The following is a 13,736-nucleotide window of genomic DNA, read 5'->3' as shown; positions in this document are numbered from 1 at the left end:
TTTTTTAACAATATCTTTCACATTGCCAACAGAGTTCAAACTGAATTGAGAGAGACACAAATAAAATGGGGGCATATGTTAGTGGCACGGCCAATTAAACGCTTTTACAGCCATGACATGGATGCAAAATAGAATTCAAACGTATAACTAAAGAATTATATAAATAATTCAGTGTCATAAGAAGGAGAGAAAGACCCCAGAAAAGCCATTCCTGATGAAATTACAGTGTGCGTGAAGGGGGAAGATCGGTGATGCTACAGTCCCACTGCAATTTCTCTACACCTCTACCAAGTGTTGACACAGTAATTATTTTGTAATACTGCTAAAATGATCCCGTCATAACACCTAAAGCTGTGAATCTGTGACTTGATGCTGTGTAAGCTGACATGACAATTTTACGATAGGAATAACACCATTATGGTGTTTACACATTACAGAGGTATTTACACATTAAGCAGGAGCCGTATAAGGGCGCCAGTGGACCCAGAATGCTGCTCGTCAATGAACAGTATCTGTTCTCTTAGTCAAAAGAGCAACCAGGTCAACTTTTCTCTAAAGATTCAATTTGGCATCAAACAGAGCTCGTACTAAATGTACTAAAGTAATAAATGTAAATATATGGGTAAACGTAGGCGATGACAGGAACTGTTTGTGGTCGGATCAGAGGTCATGTAGCGCCGTCTCGCTCTTCTAATGATCGGGTGTAAGTGGCATTGTATGTCAATGCTGGCCAAGAAGTCACAGCCAAATATCACTCATCACCCTTCAGAGAAAGAGAGTGTGTGTGTGTGTGTGTGTGTGTGTGTGTGTGTGTGTGTGTGTGTATAAAGGGGGAGTCACAGTCAGCCTCAAGAACCGCATTACCTCATCCACACCAGAATCCAACACTGACACCTCCTCCACCCCAACACCCTCACTCTCAAACACACACACACATTTGTGCTGGCATCTGCACACTTAGACACCTCAATTCTATTCACTCCCAAACACATAAATACCTAGACACACACACAAACAAGCACCATGTTAAAGATAACAGAAGGAACCTTATATGCATAGGACTATATGTGCGCGATATGTAAAAAAAAAAAAAAAAAGTTACTTTTTCACGAATTGATATGATTTTTTTTCTCAAAAACATCAAAAAAATCTTGCCGGCCCTGAACTTTTAAACAGTAGTCAAGTCAAGTCAAGTCAAGCAGATTGTGTCAAAGCAGCTTTACAGTGATAACTGGTATACAATTTTGGCTGCACAGCAGCTCTTAAAGAAAATGGTGTCATTGTCCATCTTAAGTAAATTCAGTATTGATTCTGTTGTAAGAATCAATAGTTATTAATTTAGTTAATTTATCTATATCAGCACTGGAGTAAACAGTGATGTCATCATCCAGCTTAGTTCAGTTCGCATACAATGGTGTCAATGCAGGCAGATCAAAACACTGTTGAATAACAACAGTATATTCAACAGTCTATAGATGTTCGGGCCGACGGGATTTTTTTTAATGTTTTTGAGAAACAAATCAGACAAAAACATGAAAAAGGGTAACTTTTTATTACATATCGCGCACATATAGTCCTATGCATATAAGGTTCCTTCTGTTATCTAGGGCTGGGGCAATATATTAATGCATCGCACTTTGTGGATCGACTCTGATATTTTACAAATGCACTGCGATTCTCTCTCGAATCGATTCTGAGCTTAGTTTTTAACAGCAGATGGCGCTCTAGGCTAGTTTTTTTAACCACACACTCAAATGCTCATGAAGAAGAGTGCTGAAGAGTCTGAGAATGTACTAGCACCTCAGAAAGCTTTTATGACATGAGATTAATGTAAACAGCCCACTGCAAACACCCTTGTAATTCGCTTCAACCTTTTTGAACTTTATGAATGATTATTTTATAGAGGGTTCAAGTAGTGTGTATAATGATTTGGAAGGAAGCGGAGTACGGGTGTTTCTAAAGCATATAGTGCCATCTGCTGTTAAAAACTAAGCTCAGAATCAATTCGAGAGAGAATCGCGATACATTCTGAAAATATCAGAATCGATCCACAATGCATCGATATATTGTCCCAACCCTAATTATTTGTAGAAAAATTATTACATTAATACATTTTTAACACATCCCTGGATGTTTATAGTTTAATTGTTTAAAAAAAAAAACATCAATTTGACAGACAATATTAGCAGGTCAAAACTATGATAACCATATATGTATTGCAGAGATTTTATTTAATATGATGTAGATATAGTAAAACTACAGTAAGAATGATCTGCACAATAAAAAAAAAGAAGAAAAGAAAAGAAAGGAAAAGAAGAGCTGAAGGAACTGGGAGTAGAAGTGAATAGACATTGGTGAATGGCGTTAATGTTGTGAAACATAAGAAACAGAAAGAAGTGAGTAAATGACGCTCCCTGCCCAAACTTGAGAATACCTGACCAGGTAAACACTGAGACCCCAACCCCCTGCATGGTTAGTATATTTGAGCTAGTGAAAAGGAAAGAATAGAGACATAAAATTAGTTCAAGACGGAGAAAAAGAATGTGAATTCTTATCAAAATCTTATGGACAAATGTCTCCCAGCAGTATCAAAGAGCTGTAACAATGTTAACTATGATCTCAACATTAGTCTATGGTACTCCCACAACACATCATAGTTTCAACATAATACAAGTGCACAGTGGTTGAATTCATCAGGGGAAGATCCGGTCACGGTGAGCTCTTTTTGGATGAACTATGATAAGCTTCAAAAACTCATCATTCCATATTTATGAATCATTTATGCTTGTATCAAAATGCACTAATAGTTCAACTGACAGGTTGCCAACTGACGAAATAGATCAAGACAGCCTTGTGGGTCAGTCTTTTATTGCTAAGAAAACTGAAGTTATTCAAACATGTTATAAAGGGAAAGAGGCCTGTAACTGAAATGCATTCTGTCATTACTCACTCACCCATCGTTCCAAACCTGTATGACTTTCTTCCTTTTTTCCAGCATGTTTTTACATGGCAAGTTTTCATTATGCACATGTGTGAAAGAGATTTAAAAGCTACAGCTGAAGCAAGACAAACAGCGAATAAAACTCAAATGTTGGTCTTTTCCTCCACGAAAGAAAGAATGTCATACAGGTTTGGAATGACATGATGGTGAGTAAATGATGACAGATGTTTCATTTTTGGGTCAACTATGCCTTTAAGGAACGGTGTTAGTGTTAAGAATAGGGTAAAAACAGTACGCAGAAGGCAAAAAGTTAAGCATTCCACGCAGATTAGTGCCACACAATTTCTAAGATATTTGATAAAGATTATAGTTATGACAAGCTAAGCAGCTTCAAAGGTCCATTTTCTCAGAGCAAACACACTTGTATTAGGTACATCAGCTCTCGAATGTCCTTTTGCACCATTAAAATGGAGCCTTACATTAAGCCTAACTGGCCTGATTTAGGCAACAGAAAGGAGGGGAGAGGCAGTGCGAGGATTGGGGAGTACTTACGACTGACAGGCAAATGCCATGCCACAGATAGGGATGCAGCGAAAGACGCCGTCCCACCGAACGTAAATGACCTTGTTCAGCCACTGGCCAGTGAGGAGGCCATGTTTGAAGGAGGAGAGCACCATCTGTGGTGGAGGGGAGAGCAGGAGGGTTACAGAACATCCCATAAAGAAAGGAGAGAAAAGGACGAGGAGGGCAGTGATGATGCTGTGATAAAACTCACTGACTATGAAGAGAGCATGGAGACCCTGTAATCTGTTTGAAAGAGATTTAAAGACTTCACCCCCAAAATTAAAATTCTGTCATCTTTTACTCACCCTTATGTCTCAAAAGTCTTTTATGCTCAACAAGGCTACATTTATCTGATCAAAATATTGTGAAATATTATTACAATTTGTTTTCTATTTTAATATATTTTAAAATGTAATTTATTCCTGTAATGCAAAGCTGAATTTTTAGCAGCAATTACTCCAGTCTTCAGCATCACATGATCCTTCGGAAATCACTCTAATATGCTGATTTGGCTCTCAGGCAACATTTCATATTATTATCAAGGTTGTACCACTTCATATCTGACAGCCGCAAGACCGGCCGAATGCGGTGAGTGTATGTTAGAAATCAGGAATGGTGAGAGAACATTGTGCTTGGTACATTTTTCTTGGGTCTTGGGTCAACCAGACTTGGGTCTTCAGCCGACATAGTTTAATTCCAGTCTGGCTAGAGCGAATGTTTACGCGTTAGGCCAGTAGGTGGAGAGTAGGCAGACTTTTGTGGCTGTTCGAACACATTCGACCACATGAGCATTTACACACTGCGAAAGCAATCCGGTGCATTTTCGACTACCTCTGGAAGTAGTCGAAAGTAGACAAGATCAAAACGTTTTACACCCCGTTTACACCTGTATTTAGCATCGTCCATTTGTGATCCAATCGACCAAAACGCATCTTAATACCAGGTCGAAACAGGGCCTTAGAAGCTTGAAATCATCAAAAGAGCACTTACTTTTTCTGTTGTGTTTCATGGTAGAAAGAAAGTCATCATGTTTAAAACAACATTATGGTGAGTAAATCATAACAGAATTATCATTTTTGAGTGAACTATTCTTTAAGGGGAGAAACAAAGGAACTCATTTGCCAACTAATGGGGGAAAGTCATATTGAACAAATCGTACTGATCAACTTCCACACATTATTTTCAATGCCAGTTCATCTCTGAAGGACAGCAAAACTTTCTAGTTGCATGCAAAACATCTCATCTTGAAAGATAAAATCTGATTGTTACACACATTTGCAGAAAACATTTGCAGCAACTCGCCACTTTCAAAATCACCAGCCCGTGTAACCATCTGTATCACCAACCCTATCAGACCTGCTTACCCAGTCGTAAGAAAATAATTCTAGTAGGAATATATCAAGGGACGCTGAGTATCACCTAAGAGCCAAGACAACTCTGATGAACTACAATACATATGAACTCTGCCACGAATGCACTGACCTCACACATTCACACCCACAAAAATACCCTGAACCAGACAGCGCCGACAAAAAGAGCTTTAGATTGGATGAAGGTGGACAGAGGAGGAAGGGGATTTTGGGTAATGTAGCTGAATCCATGGCAGTGGTGCGGTCCGTTCTCCGGGGCGGATTACTTACGGGTGGCAGCAGAAGGTGGTGGCGATAATTGGCAGACACTGTATGACACCCTTGAAGCGCCACAGATGTACTTGCTCCACCCAGGAGCCACTGATTATTCCATAACGCAGAGACGACAACACTATCTATAGGCCGGCGATTCAAAGCGTCAGATGGTCAGTCAGAAGTCAGCATCAGGAATGGGGGCGGGGCAGTGGTTCAGATGGGGGCAGAGGGAAGACACATAGATGGTTAAATGCTAGACTAAGAAATTGGGTTGGGGAAAAAAAACGCCCTGTGGAGCTGGATAAAAGGTATATAAACTGTAAAGGTAATTACACTGTGATGCAATTGAATAAAAAACTTTAGGAACATCCATGTTTGCAATGTCAATGTTAAAAAATATTTAGATTACATAAAGTTGGGTCAAAAAATCAGGACCATTAGTAAAAATGCTTCTATGTTGTGGGGAACATTGTGTTTTTTGTCATTTTATTATTATAAATGATATTATCAACATAATCCAAGTGAAAACTTGTGTAAAACCTGAATTTCAAGCATTTTTTTGCTTCAATGGAAGAACGAACACCTGACTGTCTTTATAAAGAGGTTCACATGATCAATATCACATTTAATTACTGACCTAGAAATAATGCAGAATCTTAAATATCTATGTCTTATTCATTTTACACTTCTTTGTTTTACATTTCTCAAAATTCTAAAACTTACAGGTTAAATTAGAGAATTTCAATATGATCTCAGCTATTTTTCCCCCACTGTATATAACTTGAAAAATATGTACATTGAATATTCATTGAATTTGATTTAAAAACTGATCTCTAACGCATTCAACATCTTTCCCAAAATACAGAGTTTTATAATGTTCTCTGTTCTGTGATGGTTCTCTTTAGTTATTTAAGCTTACGCTTCACTTTTAAGCTTCCGAAAAATCCACAGACATTGAAGTCCTGCTGCCATGGTGATGCATATTCACATTGTATTCACAAAAATCAGCCAATCGCCACATTACACTTCTCAAAAGAGACAGAAATTGGCCAATTTCATTTATAAAAGCTATAAATGAATTCCACATACTTAATACACTACATCATTGAAATGTCTTTCAAAAACATGTCCTTAAAGCAACCTGCAGAGAGCAGCTGTAATTTGAAGTGTTTGAAAGTCATGTTGAAGTGCCCTCTTACACTTTATAAAACACATTTTTATGTAATTTAATTAAATATTCAAATAGCTAAAAGATCAAATTACTCCTTTACATCCTCATACCAATGCCATATACAGAATTATATACATATATAAAGTAAACTGTCTACACCTGGATGAGGGTGTGCTGATGGGATCTGATTTTACATTTTACAGGGTTAGAGTTTGGAACACTGGAAAGGGGAACGACTCACCGTGAACATGAAGAGTGTGTAGAAGATCAGCGCCATGGCTGAGAACGACTGGATGGATGACATCATGTTTCTCTGCAAGCTGAGGGGCAGTACGACTAACAGCGAGACTGAGATCAGTAACACGATACGGAAGCTACGTGTCACCTGAAGGAGCAAAAGGAAAGGCAGTTACTGGCAAATTCAGAGCAACAAAACTGAAAAAAGAAAATATATATATATATTATATATATATATATATATATATATATATATATATATATTATTAGTTATTACTAGTCGTCAGTCGAATGATATTGGTTTTTTGATGGCCAATGCTGATATCTTAGAGAGCAGGGTGGCCTATGACCTATATAAAGTCGATATATATATATAGCCTTGGCGATATATCGTTCAACCACTAGTAAGAAATATTTATGGCTAGTAATATTTCTCAATTCACCTGACATTGGCAGGTGTGATAAAAAGTTCATTTTCACACAGAAACTGTGATCTAATCTACTCTAGAGTTATAAAAAGTCTATGAAGTGTTTTTTCTTTTGTAGCTCAGCACTCTTTAAAGATAGGGGCCTTTGATTTTATCAGTATAAGAGGTTTATGAACAAGGGCAATGATCAGTTCTGGGAACTGCATATGAACAATTAATTGATTTGGAAGAAATGTGTTGGAGTAACAACAGGAGTTTACCTAATTTTAGCCATGTGACAACCTAAAAGTAGGAACGTTATTTCTTACCTGCAGCCCAAGCAGTTGAGCAAAAAAGTTGGACCCCAGATCTGCGATGACGACGTAGAAAGCAATGCATGTCCCCAGCATGAGGCCAATCATGCTGAAAAGAGAGAGAATGTAAGTAGAAAATACAAGCAATAAAAGCTTATTTCCTTCATGAGGTTGAATTTCATCCCTACAAAGGCATCTTACCTCAATTCCACAAGTGCTTTTCCTGGTTTTCCATAAGCATGAAAAGCTGGGAAGCGAGAGATAGAGAGAAAAAAGACAAATTTCAAACCCAAAACCAAAAAAGGAAGCTTCTTGCAAAAACGTGTCTTGTAAAAGTGATTTGTATTATCTTAGAACTGTACATTTTCCATATATGGACATCACTTTGACATAGTCACCTCTGATAACAGATTAATCTAAATTGTAATGTAATGCATTTTTATGTAATGCTGCTTTGCAAGCGCTATACAAATGAATGTGAACTGAAATGAATGAATTATTCCACAGTAATCCACACACAGGACACTTTAAAACATTATTATTTGGTAAATGATGGAAAATGAATGCAGCCTCTGTGTGTTTGTTGCTTTTGGCCACTCTTACCTAGTCCAGCATAAGTCCTGCGTTTGGTGTTACTAGCTGAGTGGACTAGAAACATGCAGGACTGGTGGGTCATCCACGAACAGAAGAACAACAACAGTGTGCCCAACACAATTCCACACTGCAGAGAGAATGAAAAAGAAAAATTGCTATAAAAAGTAATAGATGAAAACAGATGTCCTACATGTTTAAAATCAAAGTCACATTCTTACACTAATTCTTTTACTGACACAAAATAGTGTGGACAAACTAAAATTGCAGCTTATCAATTTCTGATTCACTCCGTTCACAGATTATTAACCAGGAACGTTGTGTGTAAACAACTGTGAGCACATTTGGCAGACTTCAACATATGAAATCACACAAAACTGCACAGCACACTTTCCCATAACCTCTTTACCTGTTTGAAGCAGAAGGGCATCGTCAAGACACTCACACCCACGATGCTGTTCACAACGTTCATGATCAGACCCCAATTTGACGCAGTCATTTTGGCTCTTGGACAACTGAGATCTCTAACGTCCAGACGGGTGTGTGTATGGTGCTTAAGGTTTATTTGAGATAAGTAGGTTGACACAGATGTCCTTCAACTGTTTGCTATGATGCTCTGTGGAGACAGAAGAAAAAAAACAGCATTATCAAATTCAACCTTATTGAGACTTTTGTTTTTGATTTTTTTGTTTTATATTCTTTGTAAATGAAGAGGACTATACAGGTTGATACAAAACAGCAATATATAAATCATTTTCAACAATTAAATTGCTTATTTATTGAATAATTCGTAATTAAATTTGTATGACAAGAATAATATGCAAACTAAAAACAGTAATCAATGCAAATCAAAGGATATTAAAAATATATATATATAATAAATATACATTTATACTATTAAACTCATTGACTCATTGATATAGAAGATTTCTTTCCATGCTGAAGGAAAGCAGATCATTACAGAATGACACCACTACTGTTGGTTTACAGACATGTTCAACATGTCAGTTTTCAATAAAATCACAAATGGCAGAATGTTAAACAGAAAATAGGCAGTGTTTGCTTTTATCTTGAATAACTGGCGAAAATAAACATTTTAATCTATCAGATTAATATTAGAGTTCATGTGACAGTATGTGTAACACTGAATACTATACAAGTCAACTAGTTATTGTATACTGTACCTAATTTGCCATTTTAATATGCTATTTATATTGCAAAAAAATAGCATTTCTCATTACTAACCACATTGACAGTTTATAAAGTTTCCCATCTCAGGACTGAGGAGGTTTTAAAAAAAAGTTTGTTTACATACCACGTCCACACTTTTCCCATCAGTCATTCATTTCTTCTAAGTCACCATCGGTTCATGACTATATTAAAACGATTATTAATAAACGTCCGGTGATGTTTATGCCGTCTGTATAAAGTTACAGGAGATTCAACAAATATTTATAAAGATATTTTCCGAAAGAGGCAAAAAAAAATCCTTGTTTCCCCTACTCTATAACCAGGAAGTACGCACAAGTGCTGCCAGTGTGGCGTTACCACCAAAGACACTAGTGCGGCCTGCTGCCTCCAGTGGCCAGGAGTGGAATTACATGCAGCCTACAGCGTCACAGCCTCTATGGTCACAGCATGTCACGGTTAGACACGTTCACTTTCATTTGACGAATATAGCTGAAATTGGAAGTTGACGGTTTGTTCGTTTTGTTTTCAAAGTAACCAACACCTGCAATATCATAGAGTCCCGCAATGCTTTACTTTGACACACGGTGTAGGTTTTATGCATGCAGAGATCACATCAATGGCTCTGTCTGTCAACAGCACCTACACAGACGAAACACGGTGTTGTTTCATTTGGACAGAGATTTGAGCAGGAAAGGGAAACAGGAACAAGGGATGTTGATCTGCAACAGGAGCCCTGCGGAATCCGGGCAACAGAGGCTTCTGTTCTGTTGCTAGTATGTATGGAGGAGAGAGGTTGGGACCAGCGTGCCCCAGTCAGGCATATGCTCTCCTGGGAGGGGATTTTAGTGTGTTGTTTTAGGGGGGCTGGTTTTAGGTAGGAGACAGGAAAAGTCTGGCTATTGTGTACCACTGGCCTTCGAACCTAACTGACAAGTCAGCCCATTGGCCGGAGGGTCTTGTCACTCCACACCTAATCCCTGAAGATTGGAATTAGGCCCAAGCAGCAGAAGGAGAGACCGTGGGCAGATTGCTGGGCAGATTTGGCAGCGGGGGGAGAGAGATTCTGTAGCCAGCAAGAAATTAGACACAGGCACCCGATTGAACCGCTGACCTCCAGGGGAAACCCCTGGTCAGTGCGAGGTCACGGGAGCACAAAGCGGGGCGATGAACTGCGAGAGGTCAAGCATGCATGTGGCTGAAAGAGAGCCTTTGTGAGCTCAGGCATGCACAAAATTTCCCATCAGCCACCAAAGTCACAGGCTCCTCAGGAAGCCAAGGAAGGGGGATGAAACCTGGCGACGGAGAGTTGCAGCGCTTGATGTGTGTGTGTGTGTGTGCGCAAGTGACCTCAGAAAGGACACACACAGACTGCGGCTGTAATCACATTTAATTACACATCAACCAGCCTTGTGAATGAGGTTTTTAATGCAGACTCTCCCTGCACACAAAAAGACTGACATGTGCAGCTAAACATTGCCTACCTTTGTCCTCCTAAAATCTATTAAAGCCCTCTCTATTAACCATCAGCATTGCTAAAGGCTGCAGATAACGGCCATTATGTTGATAATTGTGAATAAAAGGAACAAAAGATGTTTTTTGTGCAATGAGAATGGTATGCCTCAATCAACCATTCAACCAAAGGTCGGACCTATTTATAATGGGAGCCTGGTTGAATTTAAGGGCTGATTCAAATAAAGAAACGAATACCTGTTCCTGTGCCAATAATCTGTCAGCACTTGTAGTCAGTAATCAATGGTTTAAGTATTCTAAACAGCCCTGTCTGTGTTTGTTCATTGCAGTGTTACCTGTTTTAATATGATTCTCTAAATCAAATCATGAGTTTCAAATCTATTTCAAATTCATGGTGGTGTGTTTAAATACAATAAACTCAGTGATAAAGATAAGAAAATCTGTTTAGAAGGAAATCCTTTAAAATGTCTTGTACGTTTGTGTGTCATTCAGAATCGAATTATGATTTTTTTCAAATTCGTTTCCTGAATTTGGAATGAGGTAGCAAACAGGATGCAAATTTGCATGAATTTGAATGCAAGTACAATTAAAATGAATTAAAATAATTAAAATTGAAATTACTGTAAATTTTAATTGTTTTAAAATTGAAACATTTTTTAAATTGTTTGAAAGTTAAAAAAAAAAAAAAAAGTCTTACAATTACTGAAGTTTGTTTATAGGCATATAGATAGGTATGTACGTAGATAGATAGATAGATAGATACACACATACATAGAGACATAGATAGTCCCATATTTAATAAATTAATTTTAGGGTGGGACACCCACTTCATTTTCTAGAATGCCTGTGTTGAATTGCAATTCAGTAAATTCCACTTCCTGTCAATTCTTCAGTACTGAATTGTCATAACCCTAATGATAAAATAAATAAAATAACAAAAAGCACCAACACAGAATTAATTGACTAATTAATCAAATCTTAAGAGTTATTTAAGTGGTTATGTTACCATTCATTATGTTAACATTCTTTTGTCACGCTGTTTTTATGTTTATATACTGTATGTGTGTGTATATGGGTCATTAACGAATAAAGTTTTTAAAAGTGTAAAAAAACATAATGGAGATATAATTAATTTGGAAGTTTTATTAAGTGTTAAAAATGAGATTATGTGGTTTTTATAATCAATTAACGCTGCTTTTGTCATTTTTACAAGATGGACAAAATTTGTCACCAAAAAAGTCATTCAGTTTAACCAAAATTTCAGTTTTACCGAATGACACTTTTGGTTATACCGAATGACGATATTTATTTAAAAAAAAAAAAATGCTAACAGGCCGATATCTAGCTAGTTAGCTTGCTATCTAGCTAGCAAAAGAACAATCAAACATTTTATATTTAGTACAAGTTTTTAAAATATTACAACATTTTCCATGTTTTATAGCGGTTGTACCAAATGACCTGGTGTTTCGGGACATGCGTATGAGCAAGTGAAAACAAATTTTCAAATAGTTAAAAGAGAGTTCGTTACTTTGCTCCACGACCATGTGGTCCTTTGCAGGTGTCTGAATTATGTCACATCCTGTCACATAATACTGACTTGATCCAAAATTGTCCCTTTATATTGGTTATTCCGAATGACATCAACGAAATTTATTTTTCCGGATATTCTTTCTCATAACAAAGCAATGACTTCTACACATAATTGTAATACCATTTTGCACTATGTTGATATATGATGTTATAAAATCATGCCAGAATAAAAAATATATACATTTATTTCATTTTAAGATGTTTTAATCACAAATGAAATGGCTGTATTGGCCTTTGGACAGTTAAACCGAATGACCTTTTGACACTTCAAAATCTTTAAAATACCTTTATATGTAGCAAAATATAATTAAAACCTTTTGGATTCAATAAAAGAGATCTAGTTGTAATACCTAACATACTTTGGATGTCATATCTTTGTTTATTTATTAAGGCCTTTGGACAAAAAAATGACCCGTCACGTCATTGACCCATATATACATACATATACACACACACACACACAAACTGTTATATGCTGTATATATATATATATATACACTGTAATGTATTATTATTCAAGATTGAGGGTGAAAGTTTAAAACTTCATCATTGAATATACTTTTTAAAATATTAGGGTAAATTTTTTCCCCTTCGATGTCTATGGTGGTTACTCCGATTTAGGGAGAACATTTGGGAGATGACACAGAATATTAGCTGGTGCTTGAAAACAGTGTTCATTGTTTCATGGATATTTCTTGTTAAATAAGCAGAACACGGCCTCAGACACATCGACGCATCACTGCGTGGTGGTCAGTAACGTTGCTGGGAATTTTTCCCGCATAACACATGCACAGGCAGCTCCTTGGCATGTGCATATGGACAGTAAAAGTGTCAGAATGACATTTACACCATTAGAACGACTAAATCTCTCTACGTTACAGATACTGCTATTACGGCTTTGGGCGAAGCTCTCACACACACACTCAAACACACAAGATGGCAATTGTGAAGGGAAAAACTGTGCATTCAGTATTTACTTGGCCTGACAGCTATAATTTCGGTTTTCACACAGCTTAAAGATAGGGGGTAATTAAAGTGAGAATGTTTTCCTTTCAGATTAGTTGTCCTGTCCATTTATCAGTTGTCTGACCACATGTGTACAGACGTTGGTTGCCTGTGAAGCACTCACTGAAAGTCTTTCAGAAAGAGCGCCAAATTGTCTTTCCCCATTAAAAGCTGCTCTCCACCCAAACATGGCAAGCGTCTCGGCTTGAGAGGTGGCTATTTTACAGGCCTAAAACATTCCTCTGCCTCTTTCCTTCCGTCTTTTGCTGTACCCGACCCATCCCTCCCCCCGTGACTGCCAACTACAGTAGCGTCTGTTAGTACATCTCAATCAGGTCTTCATGTTGAATTGGGCTTAACTAACCCCTCTCAAACACCCATGAAATAGCAGAGAAAAAACTTGTCATAAATCTTTACATGGGGGGGGGGAAAACCCTCAGACTCGTAAAATAGGAGGGTGACAAGAGTTGCGCTGATGGGCTGATCTATGTAGCCTCTCCTCTCAAAGTTATGCACAGCCATCCTCATACAAACCCGCCGTATATCAGCCACAGGGGATGAAGGGTCCGGTCAATGGCCTGGCCTGTTACATGCGACGGGCACAAAAAGGGCCCCTGTGTCGGCTCCCGT

At 37.7% G+C, this 13,736-nt stretch overlaps 1 protein-coding gene across 4 annotated transcripts in view; it reads right to left on the bottom strand.

Moving 5' to 3' along the window:
- Positions 1 to 9,394, bottom strand: part of slc38a10 (solute carrier family 38 member 10) — a 29,768-nt gene extending 20,374 nt beyond the window's left edge. For 2 of the 4 annotated variants that reach the window (XM_051915489.1, XM_051915490.1), the window contains exons 1-7: positions 9,166 to 9,394; positions 8,260 to 8,466; positions 7,863 to 7,980; positions 7,461 to 7,506; positions 7,275 to 7,368; positions 6,543 to 6,686; positions 5,146 to 5,270 (exon numbers count right to left, since the gene is read on the bottom strand). In XM_051915489.1, the coding sequence (XP_051771449.1) occupies positions 5,146 to 5,270; positions 6,543 to 6,686; positions 7,275 to 7,368; positions 7,461 to 7,506; positions 7,863 to 7,980; positions 8,260 to 8,349 (617 nt within the window). In that variant the 5' untranslated portion in view covers positions 8,350 to 8,466; positions 9,166 to 9,394. Of the gene's footprint in view, positions 1 to 3,493; positions 3,619 to 5,145; positions 6,687 to 7,274; positions 7,369 to 7,460; positions 7,507 to 7,862; positions 7,981 to 8,259; positions 8,467 to 9,165 lie in introns of those variants that run through there. The other 2 variants (XM_051915488.1, XM_051915491.1) reach the window with 2 other exon arrangements.
- Positions 9,395 to 13,736: the final 4,342 nt, after the last annotated feature.

Source organism: Ctenopharyngodon idella, chromosome 12, assembly GCF_019924925.1.
Source record: "Ctenopharyngodon idella isolate HZGC_01 chromosome 12, HZGC01, whole genome shotgun sequence".
Taxonomy (NCBI): Eukaryota; Metazoa; Chordata; class Actinopteri; order Cypriniformes; family Xenocyprididae; genus Ctenopharyngodon; species Ctenopharyngodon idella.
Note: the sequence above shows the minus strand (reverse complement) of the source record. Positions and strands in the feature narration are given on the sequence as shown.